The sequence below is a fragment of the Ceratosolen solmsi genome, unplaced genomic scaffold (assembly GCF_000503995.2).
Source record: "Ceratosolen solmsi marchali unplaced genomic scaffold, CerSol_1.0 scaffold7, whole genome shotgun sequence".
In the NCBI taxonomy this organism is placed as follows: domain Eukaryota; kingdom Metazoa; phylum Arthropoda; class Insecta; order Hymenoptera; family Agaonidae; genus Ceratosolen; species Ceratosolen solmsi.
The window spans coordinates 14,430,845-14,458,500 of record NW_011948413.1 but is presented as its reverse complement, the minus strand read 5'-3'; the positions used below and the strand labels follow the sequence as shown (position 1 = coordinate 14,458,500).

General features: G+C 26.3%; 3 protein-coding genes across 4 annotated transcripts; 2 read left to right on the top strand and 1 right to left on the bottom strand.

Moving 5' to 3' along the window:
• Positions 1-887: 887 nt before the first annotated feature.
• On the bottom strand, positions 888-8,878 carry LOC105367708 (uncharacterized). Its single transcript, XM_011506476.1, has 10 exons — positions 8,799-8,878; positions 8,117-8,305; positions 7,706-8,035; positions 7,569-7,609; positions 2,680-2,923; positions 2,219-2,325; positions 2,020-2,139; positions 1,683-1,823; positions 1,508-1,561; positions 888-1,113 (listed from the first exon to the last, which is right to left on the bottom strand). The coding sequence occupies exons 1-10, from the start codon at positions 8,876-8,878 to the stop codon at positions 941-943; spliced, it is 1,479 nt and encodes a 492-aa protein (XP_011504778.1). The 3' UTR covers positions 888-940.
• l(3)02640 (porphobilinogen deaminase-like protein l(3)02640) lies at positions 8,714-12,290 on the top strand. 2 transcript variants are annotated; one of them, XM_011506271.1, is made up of 3 exons: positions 8,714-9,040; positions 10,611-10,677; positions 11,086-12,290. In XM_011506271.1, exon 3 carries the CDS (start codon positions 11,103-11,105, stop codon positions 12,165-12,167), a length of 1,065 nt encoding a protein of 354 aa, XP_011504573.1. In that variant the 5' UTR covers positions 8,714-9,040; positions 10,611-10,677; positions 11,086-11,102; the 3' UTR covers positions 12,168-12,290. The 2 variants fall into 2 exon arrangements, with proteins under 2 accessions (XP_011504573.1, XP_011504572.1); XM_011506270.1 differs by lacking the exon at positions 8,714-9,040 and having other exon boundaries at positions 10,522-10,677.
• Positions 12,291-16,774: 4,484 nt separating this feature from the next.
• Positions 16,775-24,459, top strand: mle (dosage compensation regulator mle). The gene is made up of 11 exons (XM_011506269.1): positions 16,775-17,110; positions 18,010-18,505; positions 19,269-19,315; positions 19,393-19,619; positions 19,914-20,529; positions 20,729-21,092; positions 21,524-22,185; positions 22,334-22,701; positions 23,330-23,599; positions 23,701-23,946; positions 24,043-24,459. The coding sequence occupies exons 1-11, from the start codon at positions 17,032-17,034 to the stop codon at positions 24,316-24,318; spliced, it is 3,651 nt and encodes a 1,216-aa protein (XP_011504571.1). The 5' UTR covers positions 16,775-17,031; the 3' UTR covers positions 24,319-24,459.
• The last annotated feature ends 3,197 nt before the right edge of the window (positions 24,460-27,656 follow it).

The window sequence follows — 27,656 nt, the reverse complement described above, 5'->3', positions numbered from 1 at the left end:
TTAAAAACTATTGAATTATATTATTTTCAAGTTAAATGTATTCCGTAAATATTAGCATACAAGTTCGCGTTTCTAATTGTAAAATGTCCTTTGAAATTTTGATAACTGATTATAAACATATAAAAATCCAATGAATTAAAATACGTTGATACGTTTTATTATATCAAGACTATATTTGACATATATAGAGTATCATAAATATCCTTAATCTTTTTAGGAAAATGTATAGATATTCTAATAATAATATGCGTGATTAAAGTTAAGTTTGATTAAGTTTGATTAAATATATTTATACATATATGCAATTAAAAGTTTTTGCATGGCTTTGTTAGAAAATAATACAAATTATTAATTAACAAAAGATTAATGTGAACTTATTTGATAGATATTATACATATTTTAATCGTATAGACATACAAGAATTTTTAATATTACTTAAAAAAAAATTTTTTTTAATTTATAAAATAAACGATAAAAGTGAGAACCCAATAAGTATTCATAGTTATTAATTAATTAACTCATAAATAAATAGATCAAACAAATATGTGCATGCATACAGACACATTTAACTATACACTCATTACATTATAATCAGTTTAAACAAAAGAATTGCAAATTATATGGTTTATTCAATATATTGCATAAGAATATAGATTTACGAAGTTTGTATAATTGAAAATAAATTTTATATATTTTAATAAATATTAATTAATGATTGATGTATATAGGAAAAATTATTATTAAACATATATATATATATATATATATATATATATTGTCATAAAAGATTTATTCAACTATTAATTATATTTTATACATCATTCAATATTAAATATATATTAAACATGTAATAATTATTTATTTATATATTATATAATAATTTGGTCCTTGTGTTACATGTTAAAAATATTTTTTTCGATATGATTAATCAATTGGAGTTCTAATTTTTTGGCGAAAATTTAGCATTGCATTGTTTTGGTGTAAGTCGTTGGCAAGTAAGCGTAGGTGGCACTTCGCATTTACATTTCACGCACTTCGAAGTGAAGTCATTTGATTGATTTAATTCTTCTCCAATTCGTAGCTTCATTTTGCCAAACTCGCAAATCATTTCATCTAAAAATAAGGTTTCACGTATTTAATTATTAAAACTCATAGTTACTGATTATAATTCATTGTTAAATATTATTAAAGTATATTATTATCTATAATAATATTTTAATAAATAATTGTAGTAAAAATTGAAAAATTTATGACGTTATTTCTCTTAGGAATGTTGTAAATTTATAAATTTTTATCGGCGTTTGAAAATAATAGCCGTCATTATATGTATATACGTGAAATTTGTATAGAAAATAAATTATTCAAAGAATATTTCTTTTGTCATAAATGCTCATATTTATATAGTAGAATATATTTAAGAATAAATGTTCGAAGAGACAATTTTTACTTATATTGAATATTTGATTCTACTCATATTAATGTAATTATAATTGAAAATAATTCTCACTGCTTTCATCTGCATTAGTATTAACTTGGTTAATTATGGTATCGGTATCCTTTTCTGCAATAGAAGAATAGATAAAAAAAAAAACAAAAACAAAAAAAAAATAAAAATTAATAATTCATTAACTAGTATGGTTTATAATTATTTTTCCTTTTTTTTTCATATTGAATGTACATACGACAGCGGAATTGACTGGTACAGCTATAAACTGTCGACGCATCACTCAAATATAAAGGAGCACATTTGTTATAAATATTTACGGGGTAATGTTCTTCAATTCCACACGTTGTTTTTTTACAATATGGAAAGACATTGTTACCTGTAATAATTATAGTTAATTATTTGAAATTCAATAAACAAAGTGTACGTGCATTTATCAATTATAATATAAATTGAATGTGAATAGTAAGAAAAAGTTAACAAAATATATTTATAATAAATATAATTTATTATTTTAGCGTTGTAATTACTGGCAAATTAATCTATGCCTTTTATATTCTCATAATACAATCTACCTGCATAACCATTCAAACACTGGCATATTAATTTGTTCTCCGATTTAGGATAAAATATCTCTCCGTCCGTGTACGTTTTTCCCTCGACTATGCACTTTGGTATATCTTCTGGATTTTCAGCTAGAGCAGTGCATTATTTTAATAGAAAATTATTGTTAAAAAGTAAGTTTAGCAACTATTATTCGCATACGACACTTACGACACACTTGTTCTGCATCACAGCAACGGTCAAATTTTCGTTTAAAGTAACATCCTGCTTGAGGTCGTGAGAAGAAGCAGTCTATAACCGAACACGTAAACTTTGCTCTAAATAATAGAAACGCATTCTATTAGCGAGAATTCTTAAATTATATTGTCTTGAAAATATTATTTAAACGATGCGTTGAATATCGGAAACTTAAAATGCCAGCCAATGTTAGATAATATGTTAAATGTAAACGATAATCTTTATTTCAATTACTCGGATTATTAGCCATCTAATAAGGTGTTTGTATTTCCTTATAAGTCACAATGCTTTGCGAAGGCGCGCTTCGTTAAAAAAAAAAAAATTGCAAAATATGATAATAATATTGTGGTAAACAGAAAGTGTACATAAAAATTGAATTATCTAAGAATATTTTACGAATTGAAAAATCTTAAAATGATGTCTAATATACTTACACTTTTTTGTCATTTTTGTTACAAAAACATCCAATCGAACAAAGATTCAAGCGATCCGTTTGATTAAGTGCGGCTCCGATAGGGTATTCGTTGCCATTTGCATAACATTTGTCGGATGATCTTTTATATAAATGAGAGCAATCGTATCTAACAGCACAACAGTCGCCATCATTTTCATAAATTGGCATACAATTTAAATCTTCATAAAATTTTACTGGTCCAAGACATTTTGTTTTATCGCATTCTAAAATAATTTGTTTACAATATTAAATTAACAAAACTAATAAATATGAATATATATTATATTAAAAAACTATAAAAATATTAGTAAAAAAGTAGTATATCAGTAATTAATCTATAATTAATAGGAAGAGAAATGAAATTAACACGAATGAATTTTACTTTCATATTAGCTTAAATTTAATAATAAAATTATATTGGATAATTAAGATTAGTACTTATTCGCTCTTAAATTTTTAATAAAAGTTCATAGAAATTCTAAATAAATAATTGTACATTCATATATTACTTTGTATTACTTTCTTATTAAATATAATAAATTAAAAAGAAATTCAAGTAAAAAGTATATATATATATATATATATATATATATATATATATATATAAACTGTATCAAAATATTCACATTATTATTATTATATATTTATTGTTATATGGTATATTTATGGTTTACCGGTTGCTGAAACAATAATGAGTAGTTGCGACAACAAAAATATACTAAAATTAATTTTTTTATCACTGTATACTTCACTCATGTTTATCCTACAAACTCTTTGCATTCGTTGAAAATTGCGAATGTCTTTTATTAAGGAAAATGAAAATTTATTCCACGCGTATATTGGAGAGATAAATAAAAGTATAATAATAGTTAAATGACCTTCGGATGTATGATAAAATCATATCCAACTATGCATCATGAAATTATATCCAATTGTCGAATATTCAGTATAGGTTATTTAAAATATTAAATAATAATAAATTTTAATATTTCATATTCTATAATTCTTTTAAATGATTTTTTTTTGAAGAATTGTAAAAATTACATCTTTAAAAGAAAAAGAAAAATTAATGAATTAGCAATATTGCAATTGAATCAGCATACGTACAGTTTTATTCTACAATCCTGTAAAATAAGCCTACAATATAGAAATAAAATAGAAAAATATCTAATATAAAAATTGTAATCACAAATATAAGTTAAATTTATAAATGTTATAAAATAAGTATGCGGTAATTTCTACTTAATTGTTTATTCTAAATTTAATGCGAGAACTTATTTGTTCGTTAAATGAAGGTTTTTTTTTATAATATATTTTCAATATATTTTCAATATATTTTCAATATATTTTCAATATATTTTCAATATATTTTCAATATATTTTCATTAATGTATATTTAAAAATAACTGTTTGTTTTTTTCTTGTGTTTTATTATTTTCATATGAAACTGTATGCATATTTTTAATATAAATTAAATCAATTTTATAACTATTAATAATGTTTAATAACCTTACTATTCTATTATCTTCACTGTTTTATTTATTTCTTCGTTTTATTATTATATTAGACAATCGAATCATTGAATAAAATATTAATTTATATAGTAAATAAAACCTAATTACAATTAGCTTCGTAGGAGTTTCAAAAATGTTATTATTGCACTCCATGTTATTTCATATCATATTGAATAAATAAACGTACAAGTTATTTATAAATATTGCTGTGAAAATAATATATGATACAAATTTAATTAAATCAATGTTAACAAATATATAGCTATTTATATTAATTCAATGTAGTTATTTTTATGAATTTAATGTAATGTTATTTTATAAAAAGCAAAATTTGTTTTTAAAATGATGGTATACTAATAAAGATCGATATATAGAATTTATATTTATTTGCCATATTTTTTAAGTTAATAATTAATGTATAAAATTATAGTCTGTCATATTGAGGTATTTTAAAAAGTAATAAAGTTTTCGTTTACATAAGAAATTTTTTCGTTGAAAATAGAGTATTAGTGGAAAATTTTGTTTTTCTTCTCATGTAGGTCTGGAATAATTTATGATCTGGAAATATCGTTTTACCTGTAGTTATATTAGTTGTTAATTTACATGTTCGTTTTTAGTTTAATTACTATAATTACAACAAAAAAAAAAAAAAAAAAAAAAAAAAAAAAGAAATAGAAAAAGTATAACTTAGGTAGAATAATTTATTTAGTTTAAAAAAAAACAACAAAAAAACCCTTAAAATACTTAAAATTTTTCACATATTGCAATATTTGTATTATTAGCGACGTTGCATATATATATATATATATATATATATATATATTAGATTTGCTTTGAATAGTTAAAATTTAATATTTAAAATACATGTATGTATACGTTCAAATTATCTTTATTGTTTTTAATATAATAAGAAATATAAAATATATATAGCTTATATTTTATTATATGGCAACGTTATTACATAGATCATTTTAGTAATCTTTTGATGAATTGCGAATATTACATTACATATATTAATGCTTTAATTTTTTATTAAATTAAAATTTATTTAATTGTAAATTTATAAAGATGGAGATATGCTTTCTACATAAGTTTATATAAATTATTCCATATTAATGTGTTCATTTTGAAAGTAAAACATCATTTATTTGTCGAAAAATTTACATATCATTACTTACATTCATTACATTCATACAGTCATTACTAATTATAAATTCAAAAGTATAAGCTATTAGGATTCCAAGTATTTAATTTATCAATACTGTTGAATTAGTTTAATCAATAACGAAGCAAACTTTTTTTTATTATTTTAGTCGACTAGTAATTGTGATTAGTAAATTATTAGAATGAACAAACGTTTGTTACATGATGCTATCTGTGTTTTACGCTTAATTGTACATTCGTACTGCAATTAATCTATAAACTTTTAAATTTCTTTAGATACGTATAATATCACATTGTTTTATAAATTAGAAAATTACGTTGATGTGAATGTTGAGTTTTATATGATTTTTTAAATTAATGTTCTTATCAACTATACAAATGCTTATGTTAGAAAGTTTTTAATTATTAAAATTATTATCTTTATTCAATAAATTCAATCTTTATGCATCGTTTTATATATAAATATATATATATTTTTTTTTTAATAGATTAGGTTAATGAAAAGATCTAATACGAACATATTTATTATTTCATACTCTTTTAAGCATCGACAATCAACTTCGTATCGTTAGAATTAATTTGATTAAATTTGATATTAAATGTATATTTTTGTCAAGAAGTAGTTTTTATTACTTTGTAAAATATTAATATTATTATTAAACAAAAATATAAAAAAGGAGAGCAAACATGCGATTTAAAAAGTGTTACATACATATTAAATGTAATAAGTAATTATAAACAATTATTAATATTTATTTTTATTTAATATTTTATACTACCACTTTTTATTAGCAGTTAGATTATTGAAGCTCAGGATGTTAATAAAACAAATTCTATTATTACTATGAATGTATAATTTCATAATTATAACGTGAATTTTTAAATGTTAAATGTTGCAATAAAATATTATTTCGGTTGAATTGAATTGAATTCAGATGAATTATGTTATGTTTTATATTCAAATTAAAAGTATTTTCCTATTAGGCATCAAATATAAAAATTAAAATTACTTTTACGCGATAATAATTTGGAAATGTAATTTTGTAAATGAATTCCTGAAACGAATTTATTAATAATGTTTTATGAGTATAGAATGTATCATTATATTGATTCTGCATATAACATTATAAACAAGACAGAATAATGTATTGTTCGGTTAAAATATTTTATTTCTTGCATTAACGTCGTAAATATAGTTCTGAAATACAATTGTAAAAAGGTCATATATATTAATTAATATAATTATTAAATATAAATTTTTTCTAAAATTACATTGTATATTTAATAAGTGCATACATTATGTATATTCAGTTATTGTTACAGCAATAATAATAATTAACGACAATAATAATTAAACAATAATAATAATGAACAAGAAACAATAATTATTTTTATATTATACAATATGAATCATTATATATTAATTTTTTATTCTTATTTATATTTGTTATTTCGATCATTTTTAAGCCAAGTTTGATTAAGTTTAAAAATACAATAGTTCAAGTATAATATATAATACCAATAATAGGAAAAATTGTAAATTTTACATTTCCTCGTATTCAAAGCAAGAGAGTTTAAACTAATCTTTTCTAACTAAAAATGTTAATGGAATAATTTTACGTTGAAAAACTCTTTTAAAAGGATGGATTTTAAAATTCTATATTATACTTTTGTATTGATTTAGTTGGTTAAATTTAAATAAATTCAACAATTCTCCTCTGCACATTTTAACAATGATTTAACTATGATATATCATTTACAAAGAGCATATACCGAATATGGAGCTCATTTAATCTTCTTAAATTATCATTTGGGCAATACTGTAAATATGCAAAACCTATATTAAGTCTGAGAACAGATATAAGTATATACAAATCGTAAAAAGTATAATTATTTTGTGAAGCATTGAATTATTAATTAATATTATTTCGTTGTTTTATTTATAAAATATTAATTGCTCACATCTATTTTCATGGACTGTTTAATTGAAAAATATCCCTTATCTTTCAAGTAAGCTAATAATGATTTTAAACTTTCTATTTTATCACTCATTCGCTTTACTTTTTTATTTAAAACTTTACGTTTTCTCTTGGAATTATTAAAATAATTTGCAACTTATAGCTAATTTTATAGCTTAAATCAGAAGTAAAATTCTCTCTCTTTAAGTCTCCTATGTAACGGGGAGTGCAACTATGTATATCCTTTACCGTGGTTTCAGACTTATCAGTTTTTCTGAAAGTTAGAGTATGTATTATTTAAAGTATACATTATTGAAAATTAATTCAATATGTTAATTATAATCATTAATGTATTATGCTAACTTATTACCTGCTTAATTTAGAAGTTGCAAAAATAATATTACTATCTACATTTTCTACACATTCATCCTCGTCGCATACAGTAGAATTTGAGCCATTCAATTTATAGTCTTTGGTATATTCGAAAGAATTAGAAGCGTTTATACTCGTTAATAAGTTATTGACCATCTGCAAATTTAATTCTGTACTTGTCGAACAATTAATGATATCTATATTTTCTATTCTACCAATCAAATGATTAGTATTCATTGACTTGGGTAATTCACTAATATGATCTAAATTTGATGAATTATCAGTGTTTAATTCCGATAAATCTAAATCCCTTTCTATAATAGTAACACTAGAAAATGGAATATATTTTAATATTTGTCCACTATTTGTACCATATAAATTCTATTTATACTTGAAGAGAAAACTATACCTATCAGAATGAACGCACGAGGATGATGGAACAGCTGTAGGTAACAAAAGACTTCTCACATCGTTACCAACCACTTTATAACGAAAATCTTTTTCTAGAAAATGTCTGCTAAATACTGCGCTATGTCTTTTAACTCGATGGTTTATGACTGAAATCCATTTGGCCCTTATTTCTTCTTTTCGTGGAATACTAAACATGTAAAATTGAAAATTCTATAATGTAAATTATATTAATTTTTTTTTATCTAATTTTGTGACAATTTCTGATAGAAAAAGAGGAAGATCGAATTTCTAATAGAATAATATGTAGTATGTACTTATGTAGATAAAGCGGTTAAAATGAAATGTTTGCAGCAGACTTTTGGCAAATAAATCACATTACAATGTAGTAGCGTCGTATTAATTTTTAACTTACTTATGAAAAGAAACGTTGTCAATAATTCAGTATTGAAGTTGGCAAATACAACATATCCTTACCATTTTGATAAACTATATTATCTCCCAAGTATAAATCTAAAAAAAAATTTCCAATTAAAATTTCATATGCTACGATGTGATCTAATATTTTAATACAATTCATGTGGATACTTTCGTTCTTACTTTTTACGTTACTTCTGCACGTAAATACATTTTGTATTTCTCAAGAAATATGACAGCGACTCGAGCGTCGTAAAGTTACGTACATAAACACAACACAACCAGCTGCTTTGCTCTCCTGTTTTCCCCTTCCAGCTTCAACTTTGGAAAGAAAGTGTATGACCATGACCGAATATCTGCTGCTTTCTCTTTATTTAGTAAATTCTCTTTTATTTTCAGTTCCATTCGCAAAATGCGGCCTATTTCACTTTACTATTTTTACGATTGTACGTAAATTTCAGAGGCAACAGTATTAAAAAAATAATCGATGGAGCATGAACTATAAGCGGTAAGTACTAGCATTCCGGCAATCTAAATAATAATAATGCGTTTGCATTAGGTACTATGATATTACAAGAAATTTTAAATAATACGAATAAAAATAAATTTAAATTATGAAAAATAAAAATTTTAAATGTATACGAAACTAGATAAAAAAATATTAATGTATATATATATATATATATATATATATTATGTATGAAAAATTAAAGTTCTATTATATATGATAAGCCGAATACGTATAGTTATTCGTACAGAATTAATTAAACGTAATTATAATGCATTGCGAATGAAAACATTTTAGTTTTTAAATTCATTTTCCATTGGTTAAAAACTGCTTTTTTTTCTTTTCATATATTCATTTATCACGGATAACTGAATTACACGGATTACAACAATGCTAATCTAAATATTTTTAGAAGCATTTTTACCTTATTTTAATACGTGATTAAATTTTACTTAAATTCTCATTAAATTCTTACTTAATATATATAGATCATTAAAGTAATTATAACATTGTCAAACAAAATATTGTTTTTCTACACATTCAGCCTACAATATTTTAATTTAATAAATGTAATATTGTTTCTATGAAGTTTGCAAAAGTTTTCTGATATTCTGATTGAATATTTTTATAATTATAAGGACCGAAGTATTGAAAGTCGAACGATATTTATAAACATAATATATATTCATTATAAATACCTATACATGCGCACGTTACATTTATGTGATAATTTCAGAGTTTAACATCATTTCACATAATTAATTTAATTGCGTAAAGTACATTAGATATTATGCAATTTTCGCTACGCTATACAGTACTTTTGAACAAATGAATATTTGATTCTTTATAGGGAACATTTTATTTTTATTTTTATTTTATGTTTTTTTTTTCTTTTTTCCTTTTAATCACTGTGACTGTAAGATTCAATTAAAAAAACCTGATTAAATTACTCTAAATATCGTAGTTTTGTTATGTAATTCAAGCTTTTATGGTCAAACCTGGTGTAGTGCAGAATTCCTAAACTTTCACATTTATGTTCAATTATCAGACAAAAAAGACTCTGTCCTAATACATTTAATGAAACAAAAAGCAAACCGAAATACAATCGTACTGTGTAAGCATGTTTATTTAGTTATAAATATATAAATATTTTATAGTTTTTCTTAATGTTCGATTAATAATGGATATTTTCTAATTATTTTTCAATTTGTTGTAATAAATGTATTAAAACATTAATAAATTATCATTTACAAAGACATGTCAGAATTTTAAATTGTTCTCTTTTCACAATAATTATTAACAAATATTCAAATTTACCGCTACATAAGTACTCTGATAATTACAACCCTTCACTTTTTTTTTTTTTGGCTAATTAGCATATGCTGTTGAGATTACGTAATACTGTCGATTGTAGCGACATCTTTTGAGAATGAATTTCTAGGATCTGAAGTTAATGAGACTGTGTGCTTATGTATTTATGCGTGTGTGAGTGTGTGTATTTATGAATATGAACCTAAGAATTTCTCTATCTGTCTCGTTCGTAATTTATATCTCTTACTTTCTGATTCAGTCACCAACCTTCACGCGATGATTGAAGAAATGTGGGATAAGTAAATGAAAATAAAGCAATTTTGACGGTAAATATGAGTTAATTATCATTAAAATACAAGTTAAATTTAACTTTAATATGTTATTTTTTAATACTTTTTTTTCATTGGACTTAGAATATAAACTAATAATTAGAGATCAAGTGTATCATGATATTATAATTTGTTAAAAAATTAAATTTTCTTAAACTTATTAAATACTTCTATTTCAATTTTATTCTATTTATTTAAAGTAATTATAAAAATAACATTCATTTCTTATTAGACGAGTTAATAATATAATTTTGTAATTACAAAATAGTTCTATATATATCAACATGCATGCATACATACACATATGCATACATACATGCATGCATATATATATATATATATATATATATATATATATATGTTTATAAACTTTTAATATTGTTTATTCTCTTATTGTTATTCAAGTCTTCTCTACAATCATAATGGAGCAACAAAATCTTTTCCATGTTGGATCTAGAAAAAGTGAATTGGCTTTAATTCAAACTAAATATGTTATAAAATGTCTCAAGGAACATAACATTAATAACAGTTTTAAGATAATAACAATGAATACAAAAGGTGATAAGATATTGGATGTTCCATTACCAAAAATAGGTGAAAAATCTTTGTTTACAGAAGAATTGGAAAGTGCACTAGAAAATAATCGGGTCGATTTTTTAGTTCATTCGTTAAAAGACTTACCAACGACATTACGCGAAGGTTTAGCTATTGGTGCAATTATGAAGCGCGAAGACCCTCGTGACGCAGTTGTAATGTCTAAAGCATATAGTACATTCACTCTAGACACTTTGCCACCCGGTAGTGTTATTGGAACAAGTTCACTCCGCAGATCAGCATACCTTGCCAGAAATATGGGTCACTTAAAAGTAGAAACTATAAGAGGAAATTTAAATACAAGATTTAAAAAACTGGACGACGAAAATAGTAAATATGCTGGTATTATATTAGCAGTAGCAGGTTTAAAACGAATAGGACTGGAAAATCGAATAAGTCAATATTTAGAACCAGAAGAAACTCTGTACGCGGTTGGACAAGGTGCTTTGGCAATTGAGTGTCGAGAGTCAGATTCAAGGATTTTATCTTTGTTACAACCACTAAATGATTTGCTTACAACTTTGAGATGTGTGTCAGAACGATCATTTTTAAAGTATTTAGGTGGTGGATGCTCAGCACCAGTTGGAGTTGCTACTATATTAGATAATAAAGAATTATGTATAACAGGTGCTGTTTTATCACTAGATGGAAAAACATTAATCAAAGATACTTTAAAATGTATATTATATATACCTAATGACGATGGAGAACCGCCAAAAAAGTGCCCTTATAGAGAACCAAGAACTTTTTGTGGTGTTGTATCAGGAAATATAAGTTCCATCAGTTTATACGCTGCTGAAAAATTAGGCAAAGATATTGCTGAAAGTTTAATTAAAAGAAATGCTTTGGAAGTTATGTTAGAAGCCAGAAATGAAATTCTGAGTACGGTTTAGTGTTTTATAAATACGGGATTAATATTGTACATAAAACAAATATCATTATTATGTATAAATTATAGCATTAAAAAGGTTTACGGTTGAATTTTGTTATATTTGTAGTTACTGTATGATAAGTTATGACAATTTATTGATATTGAAAATGAATTTAAATTTTAATAAATTTCTATAAAATAATTGTTTTTCACTTATCCTTGAAACAAAAATTTTCTTAATACAATTATGCACGTAGAAAAACTATGCACACAATATCTCATTACCGTATATCGAGTATTAATTTTATATCGTTTGAAAGGGTTTTTCCTTATTTAAGAAAATAAAGAAATAATATTTGAAAAAAAATTTCAACATTTTTGACGAATACGTCCTCGATTACACGACTTTATGTATTCCTAAACTTTCTTAATAATAATAAATTATTTTCAACTTGCTCATTCGATTGGTAAATGTAATTTCCTTAATCGAATTATTGCTAATGAACGATTAATTGCATATCTTATATATTATAAAATAATGTTATAATTCATTTAAAAATTATTTATATAATGATTTTAATCGCGTATTTGCTCTATAATAAGCTCAATAATAATCAATTACCTATGATTAAAATGAATGAATATTTCGTTACGTAATAAAGTCATCTGAACTGATTAATTAGCTAATGGATATAAATTAATTACTCGATTACCAATATCTATTGAAAGTATAAATTTTTGCATATTAAATATGCTTTCGACAATTCAAATATCATTGACTGTTATTTGAAATATTTAATGTAAAAAATGAATTTTTAAACATTAAGTCATATAGTCCTAACATCAATCCATTAATAGGTATAGATTTTAATAAGATAATCATAATAATAATTTTGCTTAAAAAAATTGAACGATTTATTTTTAAATTCGCTATTAAAGTGCACATGTGCAATTATATATTTGTGTAATACATTTGTTCTACACAAAATATATTTGTTGTACATATGCGATATGTGAAATGGATTTCATTTTCAAAATAATTTTGATTCATTCAATCATTTTTATAGTATGCATTGAGTATATTTATGCAAAATTTTGTTTAGATGGTAAATATAAATTTATTATTTAATATTTTTTGTGTGTGTGTGTATGTGTGTGTGTGTGTGTGTGATATAATATGCGAGAGTAATGAAATATTTGCTTCACAGATATATCATCGTAAGAAAAGTCGATGAAACTATAATATGAAATAATTTATTAAATCGCAGTAATTATTTATTATGTATCTAATAACGAAAGTTTTTTTTGCTATACAGAGAGTAAATTGCAATCAAGCTCCGGTCGTGAGAATTCAGTTAATTAACTTAAACAAAATAAAAAAAAAAAAACCCAAAATTCCAATCTAGTATTCATTTAAAAATGTTATTGTATTGTTAAATATGCATATTAGAAATTCAATGATTCATGAAGTATTAACAGGTGGATAGTTTTAGCCTTCGGTCCAACTAACTCATGTAACGTTGTTATAACTAATGTAAGCACCTCTTGTTTCATATTTCATGTCGCAGTCAACAGTGTTATGCAAATCCCAAAAAGGTGACGGAGTGAAAATATGTTTGGCATAACGGTTAATTGCACGAAATATACGTTTTTGCATGAGAAATAATGGATACCGAACGGAGTATTGAAAGAATTTTGTGCGCCCTTGTAGCTAGAGTTTGTTAATTTAAATTTGATAAACTCCACGGTCATCGTTTACGATACATTTCTTCATTCATTTGCTTATTATTAGTTTTCAAATGCTATATTTTGAGTTTATCGATCAGTAACGATTGCACACGTAAAAAGAATCGCAAACAAGGACGATGTGGCAAATAATTGGCAAAAGTGTAATCCGAAAGATTTTAAAATAAAGCCTTGACCAAAGATATTGAACTCGACAAATCGTTTCACATCCGTTAAATTGTTCATATAAATCGAAAGACATCAAAGATATCATTATTTTATAATTATATGACTTATTCGACCATATTACCATGCTGATGCGCATTCTTACAAAGAATTTTATCTTTAGCTTTCAACAACCCATATCTTCATTAGAAATAAATCATTTAGCTTATTCAAATTAAAATGAAAAAAAAACAAAGAAAAAAAAAAAAAAAGAAGGAATAAGCAACTTATTTACCATTTATTACTCGTTAACTATTTAAAGAGGATTGATTTACAATTTTAATTGATGAAATTACTCGGTGTAGCATCGTTGAAAAGTATTTACATATTTTTCCTGCAAAGTGTGTATATTGTGAAAATGTCAAAAAAAGAAAAAAAAAAAAAAAAAAAAAAAAAAAAAAAAAGAAAAAGAAAAGCATATATACATATACGTTCTGAATTAACCGATGATTAAATTTATAAAAAATAATATAATGCTTATAGAGTATTTTAAGCCGAGAGAGTAATCCCTGATTTTTATTGAATTTTCGAATTTATATTGTTTTATCTATAGTACGGAAAGAGAAAATTATTTAAAATATTTCAAGCAATGAAATAAAATGTCGACAAATAATAGCATTGTATAAAACATTCAATTATAAAATTATTAATAATGACGAAGCAAATTAAAATGCACCGATTAGTAAGTTTCATTTCTAATTCATAATGAAAATTCCACATACTGTAGAATGTGTATTACCATTATGTTTTCAAATTAATAATTCTGAGAATTACATTATAAAGGCGTAAGTTAAAATGAGCGATTTAACAAAGAAATTGAAGTTTTATTGTAAATATTTTAAATGACTAAGATTTTTTTTAAGTATAGGGAAAAATTTCATTATTAGATGAAAACAAAAGAAAAAAAAAACATTAATTATTACAATTAATCAAGATTGGAAAAAAAAGTTAAAGCTAGAAAATCAATAAATATTAAATATTTTTTTTTAATAGATAAAATGTAATTATTTGCATGTTGCTAGGATTTATAGTCACATCATCACTTTTGTTTCATAATAATTTGCAATATGCAAATTTATATACAAAATTCATTTGAATATCTTTAAATTCCGCCGCACTCATATAAGATTTTCCTAATACATGAAAAAATTAAATACACATTTAAAACGATGAATACAATTATATTGCCAAACTTATAACTATTTAACATTATTATTATCAATTGTAAATCCAATGTACTTTGTTTCTATAACGATTTAGTACATAAATTCATTATCGAACAATAATAACGCAAAACACCCTATCCAAGCAGAATTTAGAGAAATACTTTGATATGTTTAAACAGAAATGTATAAAAAGGAATTATAATGAGAAATGTATATTATTGCAATGAAAAAAAAAAAAAAAAAAAAAAAACCTTAAAATAAGGAAAGAAAAGAATAATAATTCAATGTTAGGGTATGATTAAATATTTATATTCTTTAAATTTCTATGACGAATTCATTTTCAAATAGCCAATAAACTCATTCGATTTATCAAATTAATTTCTAGTAATAATAAATAGTTAAACTTTTCCCTCATTATACAAATTGTTATGAATTTAATAAAAATTTGATTGAACCGAAGTATTTATAAATCATTATTATTAATCAATTGGCATTATTAGTATCAAAGATGTATTTGCAATTAATTTAGAATTTCTAATACGTCAATCGTTTAAATGTTTTAAAACCAATTGTACAATTTACGTTATGAAATAATTTGCGATGGTGTATTTATAACAATTATTTGAATATCTTAAGTTATATAAGATATTTAAATTGAAAAGAATAATTCAGATTATCGATCGTTATAATAATAAATTTAAAAAATTCTATCTTTTATTTTGTTGTCTTGCTCGTGTCATAAGATAATCCAGTAAATGAATACACGTGACAGTTTTCATCGGAAAATATTTTAATTATTTGCCTAGTCATTATTTAATCATACTCTAAGCAACTTTTAATGAATTGAAGCATAATATATTATGTAATGAATTTACTAGTTTATAAAAAGTTGGCTAATAATTTCTGCTAATAACTAATGCATTGAATAGAATTAATTTTAAAGATATTCACACGTAACGAAGTACGCAAAGTCTCGGCAAAATTTTAGTACAACCACAGCTTAGAACGTGTAGTGGATTTTAAATAGTTTTTTTCTATTATAAAATAATATAAATTATTATATGAAATTGAAAAATAATTCCTAATAGCGTCTATTCGTTTTTTTTCTTCTTCTGTCCATTAATGAAACATCAAAATAGATAATTCTATAAAAAATCTATGGTGTACGATTTTTCAAATATTTAATTTTCTGTATATATATATATATATATATATGCACCCTTTTCTTCATACGAGCATTCACAATTTAAACATACATTTAAATATCGTCGTCGTCAATTAATCGTAAAAGCAATACTTAATTAACAGATCTTATTAACTAAAAGTACTTGTTAAAAGCCTTGAACTAAACCCAAGCCCTGGAAATCTTGAAAATTACTCGAATCGAGCGGTTACTGCATGCATTCCGTTTGGGGCAATTTTTAAATTCAGACACGAGGGCTGAAGTAGCCACCTGGTGGTCGTCCCGGAGGCTCGATATTCGTGGCATTTGTGATTTTAAAAACATCGCCAATCATGGCGAGGCAAAGTCTTAAGACTCGATAATACGAAATAGGCTATCGCTCTTTGCATTAGTTTGACCACAGGTTTCGAATTATCGGAATAAAATAAAATTGTTGCCATCCTGTGAAAGGTATGAGGCGCAGATTAATGTCACTTGACTGTTAATACCATTAAAATAATTTCAAAATAAAAGAATAATCAATCGACCGATAGTGTTGGGGCGCATTCACTGTTGTTGTTGCTGTTCACTCGAGAAGGATCCAAGAAATGGGTGACATAAAAGCATTTTTGCACCAGTGGTGCGCTAAAAATTCAACAGAACCGACCTTCGAAGTCAGACCTACTGGTAATATCAGCCATTTTCATAATACTTAATAATTATTGATCGGCCATACAATATTACCGTGAAATTGATTAAAAATATATATATCTCGCGTTTAAGCTGAACGATAGCTTAGCGAGACTAATGATAATAACTCTTGACGCAAAAACTTTTATAAAAGTTTTTTCTCTGATTGTGAGCGAAGCTTTTTGTAAAAGTTTACCGAGTTTGGTATTTAATAACGAATGCAGTAAATGACCGAAACAATGATAACAATAAATTTGGATATCCTTAAGAATGATAATTTTAGAGGCCAATAATTTATACTGATACTCATGTTGTGATATAATTTAATTGTTATATCAATGTTTTCATAGCGATCGGATTTAATATAATATGCATTTTAATTCTGGCAATTAGATAAAATTAAATAAAATTAATCTGAGAACGAAGGATTAAAATTACAAATCTTACAATGGCATTTCAATGAACCGACGTACTGATATTAAATAAAGTATTTATAATATCGTCAGACGCTTATAATATAATTAATAGATTCTTATTTTTTAGTTGTATCGATTCTTATATATTTTATTTATATGTATTCGAAATAGGCTTATATAATATTTTGACCTAATTTGAAATGTTATTTATTGCTACTGTATTTAAAATAATGTATTGCCGATTATTTTAAAAGCTACGAGCAGATTTAAATAACATTAACAAATTTTTACAAAATTCAATAATAATTTCTTGTACGCGAAGCTCATTCCCATTAAACTTTTCATGATCTTTGATAAGTGCGATAGTTATATATTAAAATGAAGTTTAAAATTTTCATTATAAGAATAAAGACTATAAATAATTATTTGGAAATACATCTTGGAGAAAACTAATTGTTTACTATAAACTATTTGTTCTAGGTCCTAAACATAGGCAGCGCTTTCTTTGCGAATTGCGTGTAAATGGCTATGATTACGTTGCCGTTGGCAATTCCACAAATAAAAAAGATTCTCAAGGAAACGCATCACGCGATTTTATTAATTATTTAGTTCGTATTGGGAAAATAAATCATAAAGATGTACCGGTTGACGCAGGTATGCCTTCACAATCAACTGGTTTGTGGAACGAACAGAGCAACGATAGCACACCAACTAAGCCAGTATTTAAAGATGGAATGGGTCCAAATGATTTTGGTCAAGCTTACAAACCATACAGCGATAGAGGCGAAAATTATACGTACATGGATAGATTGGCTGATCAAAAAAGAGTCGAAGAGGCTGAAGATCTTGATGTAAATTCAGGAATTCACGGAAATTGGACAATAGAGAATGCCAAATCTAAGCTTCATCAATTTATGCAAATTAATAAAATTAATTCAGATTATAAGTATACTCCTGTGGGGCCAGATCATACAAGGTATACAATAACTTATAATTCCATACTTTTTTTTATCAATAAAGGAGTAGTAGTGAAAGTTTTAAAATATGGATAATTATAAATTATTTCGTTATGAGACGATTTTATTAAAACAGTAAATAGTGAATCTTAATTTACGTATTTATGATACTTGTTAAAAAAAAAAATTGTGTACAAGAAAGTAGCTCAAAGTCTATATTTATTCATAAGACATTTACATTTATTATACGTCGATTCATGAAAATTATAATGCTTATCTATTTTAAACTAGTAATGCCTAACTTATTTTAAGTAAATTGTTATAATTTTTATTTATTTATGCGCAAGACCATTTTGGAGTACAGCACCAAACCAATGAACAAACACAATTGCAGTAACTTCATATTGTTATACTGCAGATTTAAAAATATCGAGGTAACCAATAAATTTACTATTGAAATTTATCAAAGAATATTCTCTTATGGTAGGTTTCAATACCAAAATTGGTACTTCTGATAATTTTGTTATGTTTGTATAACCAAAACTTTTATTGAAATGGTTCAATAATAGTTTTGGTGCTGCTCTTTGCAGATATATGATATGTGCTCCAATCTGGTCTTGGATAATTTCAAATTTGGTGAGTACCAATTTATATTTAGCATTTTTAAGCTCTTTAACACTTAGCCAAATTCTATTTAATTGCTTAATCATAGATTATGGATAAATTCTTTTTTGCTAATTTATTTTCTTTTGTTTTTTTGTTTTTTTTTTTGTCATTTTATAGGAGTTTTATGGCCGAAATGACATTCTATGTTAAGCAACTTGGACGATGTAAGAAAAATATTTTTGTTTATTCGACGTATTTAAAAAGTGGTCGCGATTAATTCGTTACTTATAAAAATGTGTAGCAATTACTGGACGTGAAACAGGATCAAATAAGCAGACGGCGTCTAAGAGTTGCGCTTTGTCACTGGTAAGACAATTATATCACTTGGGAGTCATCGAGGCATTTAGCGGAACGTTAAAAACGAAAAAAGATGGTGATCAAATGAAGCCTTATCCAGTAAGAATTTCTCCACAACTTGCAGAGGAAATAAATTCCGTTTTAGAAGGATTGCAGATTACTCCAGTTAATGTAAGTCGTGCACCGACATTATAAGTTTAGAAATTTATTACAAATTTTTAATTTAGACAGATACACTATATCACTATATCATATCATATCAACGAAAGACTTACTTTACTCTTTTTCAACAAGTCTTTCTTAATTATATAGTAAAAATTAATTACACAGTATTGAAAATTAAACTCTCCACAAAGTTACTTTGATTTCATTATTACAAATTGTCCACGATAAATAAAATTTTACGTACTAATTATCTTATTGTATCGAAAGGCAAATTATGTATATTTTATGTAAACTGTTTAGGTGTACATCAAGTCGATGATTTTAGAGAGCGGAAGCCAAGGAATTTCCCTCATAACCGATCATATTTTAGAGGATTTCATTTCATCGAAACCACAGCCAGCAGGTGTTGTAAGTTGGTCGCCACCGCAGCAGAACTGGAATCCTTGGACGTGTTGCAATATTGATGAAGGACCCTTGGCCACCATGACATTGGAACAGCTTTCGGACGACATAATGAAAGAGGCTAGAGATCGTATGCAGCAGTCAGTGGATCTTCAACAGAGTCAAAAAGCCCGATCTAAGTTGCCAGTATTCGCCAAGAAGAATGAGATTATGAACGCCATCAACGAGAGCCCAGTCATAATCATCCGCGGTAACACCGGCTGTGGTAAAACTACACAGGTCTGCCAATTTATTCTCGACGATTACATCGCCACTGGTCAGGGTGCTTACTGCTCCATTGCCGTCACTCAACCGAGAAGAATCTCAGCTGTGTCCGTTGCCGATCGTATAGCCGTGGAAAGATGCGAGGCCCTGGGTCAGAGCGTCGGCTACTCGGTGCGTTTCGAGTCTTGCTTGCCAAGACCATACGGTAGCATCATGTTTTGCACCGTTGGCGTACTGCTACGGAAATTGGGTAAGATGAGATGCTTGATATATATATATATATAAAGCTCTTTTGCGGCTAAAATTTCATAGATATCTGAAGCTTATTGTATTTGCCTTCTATCAAAACTGTCGATTCATGCAATTTTAATGCTGAATAATCATATTAAAATCGATATTCGTAATGATGATTAATTTAATCTAGAATCGAATAATTTTTGCATCCGTAGAAGGAGGCTTGAGAGGTGTATCTCACGTCATCGTCGACGAAATTCATGAGCGCGATGTGAATTCCGATTTCATTATGGTTGTACTCAGAGATATGATTCACATGTACCCCGATCTAAGGATTATACTTATGTCTGCGACGATCGATACTACTGCCTTTAGCCAGTACTTCAACAACTGTCCAGTTATTGAGATTCCTGGAAGGGCATTTCCCGTGCAACAGTATTTTCTCGAGGATTGCGTGGAATTAACTAAATTTGTTCCACTAATGGATACGAAAAAGCGTAAGAATCGCGATGTAGATGATACATCTCTGGAGGGTGAGGCCGAGGAGAATCTTAATAAATTTGTGAGCGATAACTACAGGTACATAAGATTTATTCTTATGATTTTCTTCTTTTATAAAATTAAAAGGCATTGATGATTGAATCGAGCGTGCATAGAAAATCGTGTAAATTAATGTTTCTCAAAGGGCAAGTTATTTTGATGATTTTTTTCAACCTGTAATAAAATTTCATTATTTTCATATTTACAATTCCTTATGGTTTTATTATTTAAAAAAATAAATAAATAAATAATAATATTATAACACATTTAACGCCTTATTGATGATCTAAGTGTTTTTATGGTATTAAAAACTTGACATCAAATAATAATTGATAATTAAAAATCTTGTATTGAAATTGATTTTGTGAAGCCCCCCTTTCGCCAATACTGAATTTGAAGTTTTAATTTTAAACTCCGTACGGTTTGATGCGACAATAGTTAAAGATGCATTTTGTTATTTCGTTGTGCAGTCTCCATACGAAAAATGCAATGGCACAGCTCACGGAAAAAGAAATTAGTTTCGAGGTCATCGAAAGTTTGCTGTGCTACATCAAGGAACAAAATATAAGCGGCGCCGTTTTGATTTTCCTTCCCGGCTGGAACTTGATATTCGCTCTAATGAAGCATCTCCAACAGCATCCGATTTTTGGCAGCAACGAGTACGTCATCATACCACTGCACTCGCAACTGCCACGCGAGGACCAGCGCAAGGTCTTCGATCCAGTTGCTTCTGATAAAACGAAGATAATCCTTGCTACGAATATCGCGGAAACATCCATCACCATTGACGACGTCGTTTACGTTATCGATTCCTGCAAGGCTAAGATGAAGCTCTTCACTTCGCATAACAACATGACGAATTATGCCACCGTTTGGGCAAGCAAGACGAATTTGGAACAGAGGAAGGGCCGAGCCGGTCGAGTGCGCCCTGGATTCTGTTTTCATCTCTGCTCGAGGGCCAGATTCGATAAAATGGACGAGCACATGACAGTGGAGATGTTCCGTACTCCATTGCACGAGCTTGCTCTTAGCATTAAACTACTGAGGCTGGGCAGTATCGGGCAATTTCTGTCCAAAGCCATCGAACCACCGCCCATCGACGCGGTCATTGAAGCGGAAGTCATGCTGAGAGGTGCGATTTATTATATCTATTGCCTATGTAAAGATTCTTTATTTCTTACCATTAAGCAATATACAAGCACTTGGACTCGATTAGAAAGTCATGAAATCAATTTGTTACGTAGCATCCTGAAGTTTCAATTAAAATCCAATGGTTTCAGAAATGAAGTGCCTAGACAAAAACGACGAGCTTACGCCCCTCGGTAAGATCCTCGCTCGGTTACCAATTGAACCGCGCCTTGGCAAGATGATGATACTCGGCTGTATGTTCCGGGTCGGCGACGCTCTCTCGACTATGGCGGCCAACAGTTCGACCTTTCCCGAAGTCTACAACATGGGCCCGGACGTGCGGAGGCTCTCGGCCCAACAAAAGTGGTTCGCCGGTGCACGATACAGCGATCACGTGGCTATGCTCCATGTGTTCCAGTGCTGGGAGGAGGTTAGGGGCGGTGGAGAGTACGCCGAGAATATGTTTGTCGAGTCGAAAAACTTGAGTTTGCCGACGCTGCGAGTTACTTGGGAAGCCAAGGTTATACAGTTTTGCATTAATAAATGACCTTGTTTTAATAATAATAACCAATAAAATTGTTGGGCTCGTTTGAAAAATCGCAGATGTCGCTCAACTTTAAAAGCTATTTTTACACTTTACAGTTGAACGTTTACATTGCACGTTACATAACAAAATATTAAATGCATTTTCACGTACTTTTCGATACATTTAAATAATTTCGTTAATATGGATTGATATGGTTGTTTTTAAATGTAACTTTTTTTTTCCTTCACTCTTAATTTTTTCTTTCTTTCGTTTCTTTTTTTCTCTCTCTCTTTTTTTTTTATTTGGAACAATATCAAGTATTTTCTCGTACTATTGTTTGAATAAATTGACAATTTTTGTAAAATTTTATAGTTCAATAATTTTTTGCTTATTTTAAAATTTTAAAAATATAAGCCAAATATTAGGTGAATGGATTTTTTTCATTTATTCTAATTATTTTCTTACTATAATAAAATTATTATTTTGAATTGTTGATTATGAATTAATAGCCAAAATTTCGAGGGCTAAATTGGAAAATAACGATTCTATTTTAAAACCTATATAAAAATCTTATTTTTCTTCGTCTTCTTTTTTTTTTTTTTTTTTCTTTTTGTCGTTTCAGCATCAATTACAAGCGCTGTTAACAAGTGCAGGATTTCCTGAGGAAACTCTATGTCCGATACCTTTAAATTACCAAGCTAGTGCGGATGTACGTTTAGATACAATTACGTCACTACTTTGCATGGGTCTTTATCCAAATGTGTGCTATCATAAAGAAAAGAGGAAGGTTTTAACTACGGAGTCAAAGGCCGCTCTAATTCACAAGACTTCTGTGAATTGCAGTAATTTTGAACAAAATTTTCCATTTCCCTTTTTCGTATTTGGAGAGAAGGTATGCAAACCTTATAATTAAATTCATTTCGATTACATGATGATGCAACATAATTTTTCTCACACGTTTTAATCCTTACTTTACTTACTTTATTGTTGTAGATTCGTACAAGGGCGGTATCTTGTAAGCAAATGACCATGGTATCACCGTTGCACTTGTTACTATTTGGTTCGCGTAAGGTCGAGTTTGTAGATAATTTAATTAAATTAGACAATTGGATTAATCTTGAAATGGATCCTCAGCACGCTGCGGCAATAGTCGCTTTAAGACCAGCATTAGAAAGTTTAGTGGTTAAAGCTGCCAAAGATCCAGAAACCATATTAGAACTTAGCCCCTTAGATGAAAAGGCAAGGCAATTTGAGATAAATGCAATTGAGCAGCAGTAAATATATAATATATATGATGTTATAATCAATGATAATCTTTTTTCTTTGTCACTGCAGATTTTGTCCCTCGTGAAAAACTTATGTAGCATGAACGCAGGCCGTTTCGAGATGGAGCCTATCGCTGGAGGTGGCTTTACGTCAAGGCGACCACCACGTGAGCACATGATGGGCGTAAGTCCCAATATGAGGCACATAGATGGTGGCCCAGCACCCAAGTATATGCATGTGGACAGTTTTCGCAGTAACAACTTTGGCGGATATAGAGGTGGCTACTATAGAGGCGGTGGTGGATATTACGGCAGAGGACACGGAGGATATCGTGGAAAATATTAAATGTGTTTTTAAATATAATTTTTATTAAGATATTTATCATTTATAAATGCATGAGCGAAAGCATAGTTTCTCGTTAAGTACAAAAAATCATTTTTTATTCCGTTATTGGCATGTATAAGATGTTTTAACATTTAAAAATTATTTTAATTACTTTAAGTCACATCGATGAATTATAAAAAAAAAATAGTAAACGACTGAAATTAATTTAAAAAAATTATTATTATTATAAATTTAGTAATATATATATATATATGCTATTGTTATAACAAGAATATAGAATAAATTTAAACAAAAAACAAAAACAAAAAAATTTATCAAATTTCCTAAATAATAATTATATTTCAATAGTATTTGTTTCTTTTGTTTGACATTTAACAAACAGTGATGCATTTGGAAGGTTCAATATCTCAATCTTCTCATATTCTTTAGATTTATAAATAATGCTAATTTATGAATATTATTATGCCTATTGCTTAATTCTTTCTGTTCCTACGTCTATTCACTCTCCTCTTGATATATTATGCTATTTTGTTTCTCAGACAACATTTCGTTTATTTTATTATTTTAAATAAGAGTCTAGATCATTTTTAAATAGCTTGCCATTCAATATATACGATATGTAATTTTATTAAAAAAAAAAAACATTAGTTTATCCAATATTCGTTGAAACAGTTATTAACCTAACGATTATATGCTTACTATTGCGTAATAATTATCAAAATCTACATTCTTTTCAATTCAATAATTAGTTTGAAAAAAATCTGTGTAAAGCTTTTTAAAACCGTATATCAGGGCTTAATAATTGTGTGAATTGATAAAATTGATCGATAAAATATGTCTATTTTATTTATTTTAGTCAAATTAAACGAGTGCAATTTAAAACATTTCCATTTCAAAAACTGAAATTATAAATATATTTACTTATATTTTTATTTGAAATCAGAACTTTTGTAAAAATATCGTAGAAAAAATAATCTTCGACCCATAAATCATCTTATTTCTTTATCTAAAAAGATCTAAAAGATAATAAATATATCTTTAATCGCCTCTATACATATTGTTATTTGTATAATTATGAAAATTATACTAACTATTTGCATAAATAATTAAATATAACAAATAATTTTAAACGGTTAGTTAACATAAGTTTTTTTAACATCTATTACTTTATAGTAAGCGTTAATAAATAATTATACGTACGTGTACGTAATTAAACACATTAAAGTTAATTATAAATAGTTTTATAACAGTTTTCCAATATTTATGATCGCCATCATGTAGAGGAACAGTGAAATACAACAAAATAGTTTGCAAATTAATTTTTTCAATTACATGTCCTATTTGAATAATTGAATTTGATAATTGAACAACAATATATATTAAATAATAAATGTAAAAACAAAAGTTTTTTAAGATTATATTTTTATTAATTAAAGCATTTAAATCATAATTAATTGTAATACAGATTTCAATACTAAATAGTACATTTGAACAATTATCACGTCAACAATGATAAATATAAAATAAAATAATCGTAGATAATTAATAATGATAATTATAATAGAAAAGTTAATTATATTAACCCCAATAAAAATTTATTACAAAACTGTGTAATAACGACAGGTAATTAAAAAAAGAATAGTTATTTCATAATCTTTTATAAATGTTGAATAATATTTTAATGCTTTTAATTGCTGTACGATAATTTAAATTTATAAATAAATGCGTCATCAAATAAAGGAAATAAGGATTTCGTAGTATCTCAGTGAATATGTTAATAATTATCCATTAATTGATTTGTATAATTACTTTAATACATATACCATAAATTATTTATTATTGGTTCATGGAGACCAAATTCATTTTTTTTCCCCAAACAATCGAGAACTTCTCAACTTTAGATCTAATTGCACTTATTATAAGCTGTATAATTAATTTTTACTGAGATAAAATCTGTAATATTATTACAATATAAATGTTGTAATAACTAATAATGATTTATATAGTTATGTCTTGTCAGAGATTGATTAAATATCGCCACATTTTGTTCGATTTTCAAAGTAGGTGATAAGGTTTTCTATTTCTTTATAATAATAATAATAATATTATTATAATAAAATACAGAACATAAATTAGTTAATTTTGAAGGAATACAAATAAGTCTACAAATACAAATAAGTTTCAATTCTCATAGGCAAACGTCCACAAGCACATCCAAAGCAACTTAACATTAAATATCAATAAATTATTGTTTATTTATTTAAATAATATAATTTTCCATACGTAAAATTGTTTCAAATACATCAACATATATTCTCTGATTTTTGAAGATTTCTATACTTTGTTCATTAATGTAGAATGGTCGGCAATACTATAAAACTTCGTTTACAATTGATCTAAAATCAATTATATGAGGATTATTAATTGTCAATTGGAATATTTGATAAGTAAAAGAAGGCCCAATATATTTTTTAGTTTTAGTTTAGTTCATTGCGAATAAGTACATAGACTGTGTAGTAGATTGTATCAGCTAGTTTTCTTTTTTCTTTTTAAGACTAATAAATTTTAACAGTATAAATACTTATTTACTCGAATGAAGCTGTTTTTTTTATTAAAATGTAAATTGAAAATTCAAAGTATATTGCTAGCAGACGCAAATATTATTTTAATCGATCGATGTTATTCTGTCAATAAATGACTGCTTAATAAATCATATAAATTGTATTTGTTTTCTAATGTATATGTGTCTAAGGCAATGCATTATTTATGTGTTTGTATGAAGTTATTTAATAAGTTATACAATATTGATATTAAAACAAGTGTAATGAATAATGTGGTAATAAAATGGTGTTTGAAATGAATTTGTTTAGTACTTACATTATTTTAGCTTTTATTTATAATACACGCAATTTTAATTAAACAAAAAAAAAAAAAAAAAAAAAGTTTTTTTAATAGAATAGCAGAATCTCCTAAGTATTTTAAGTATTTTGTAATTTTCTCTTCATTGCACCTGATTTAATGTAAACGATGGGAGCATGTTTTTTTTGTTTGTATTTATATTCCATAATCAATAAATTCTCACTTGACTCTTTATTATTTTATTATAAATTTTCAATTTAGCTTGGCAATAATTCATTAATTTAAAGCTATGTCTATTAAATATTTGGCGATAAAAAAAAAAAAAAAAAAATTAATAATTTTGAAGCTTAATTGTATTGCTTTATTTGCCTATAATTAGAAGATCGTAAAAAGTAAATCATTGATTTTTACATCTTTAATGATTAATATTTTTTTTTTTTTTTTTTTTTTTTTTTTTTTTTTTTTCTTTTTTTAAATTT

Coding starts and splice junctions, on each gene's coding strand:
- mle (XM_011506269.1), top strand. CDS start 17,032: ATGGGTGACATAAAAGCATTTTTGCACCAGTGGTGCGCTAAAAATTCA. Junction 17,111..18,009: donor CTTCGAAGTCAGACCTACTG/GTAATATCAGCC, acceptor TATTTGTTCTAG/GTCCTAAACATAGGCAGCGC. Junction 19,316..19,392: donor TGTTAAGCAACTTGGACGAT/GTAAGAAAAATA, acceptor AAAAATGTGTAG/CAATTACTGGACGTGAAACA.
- LOC105367708 (XM_011506476.1), bottom strand. CDS start 8,878: ATGGTCATACACTTTCTTTCCAAAGTTGAAGCTGGAAGGGGAAAACAG. Junction 7,610..7,705: donor GCAACTTCTAAATTAAGCAG/GTAATAAGTTAG, acceptor TCTAACTTTCAG/AAAAACTGATAAGTCTGAAA. Junction 2,140..2,218: donor TGATGCAGAACAAGTGTGTC/GTAAGTGTCGTA, acceptor GCACTGCTCTAG/CTGAAAATCCAGAAGATATA.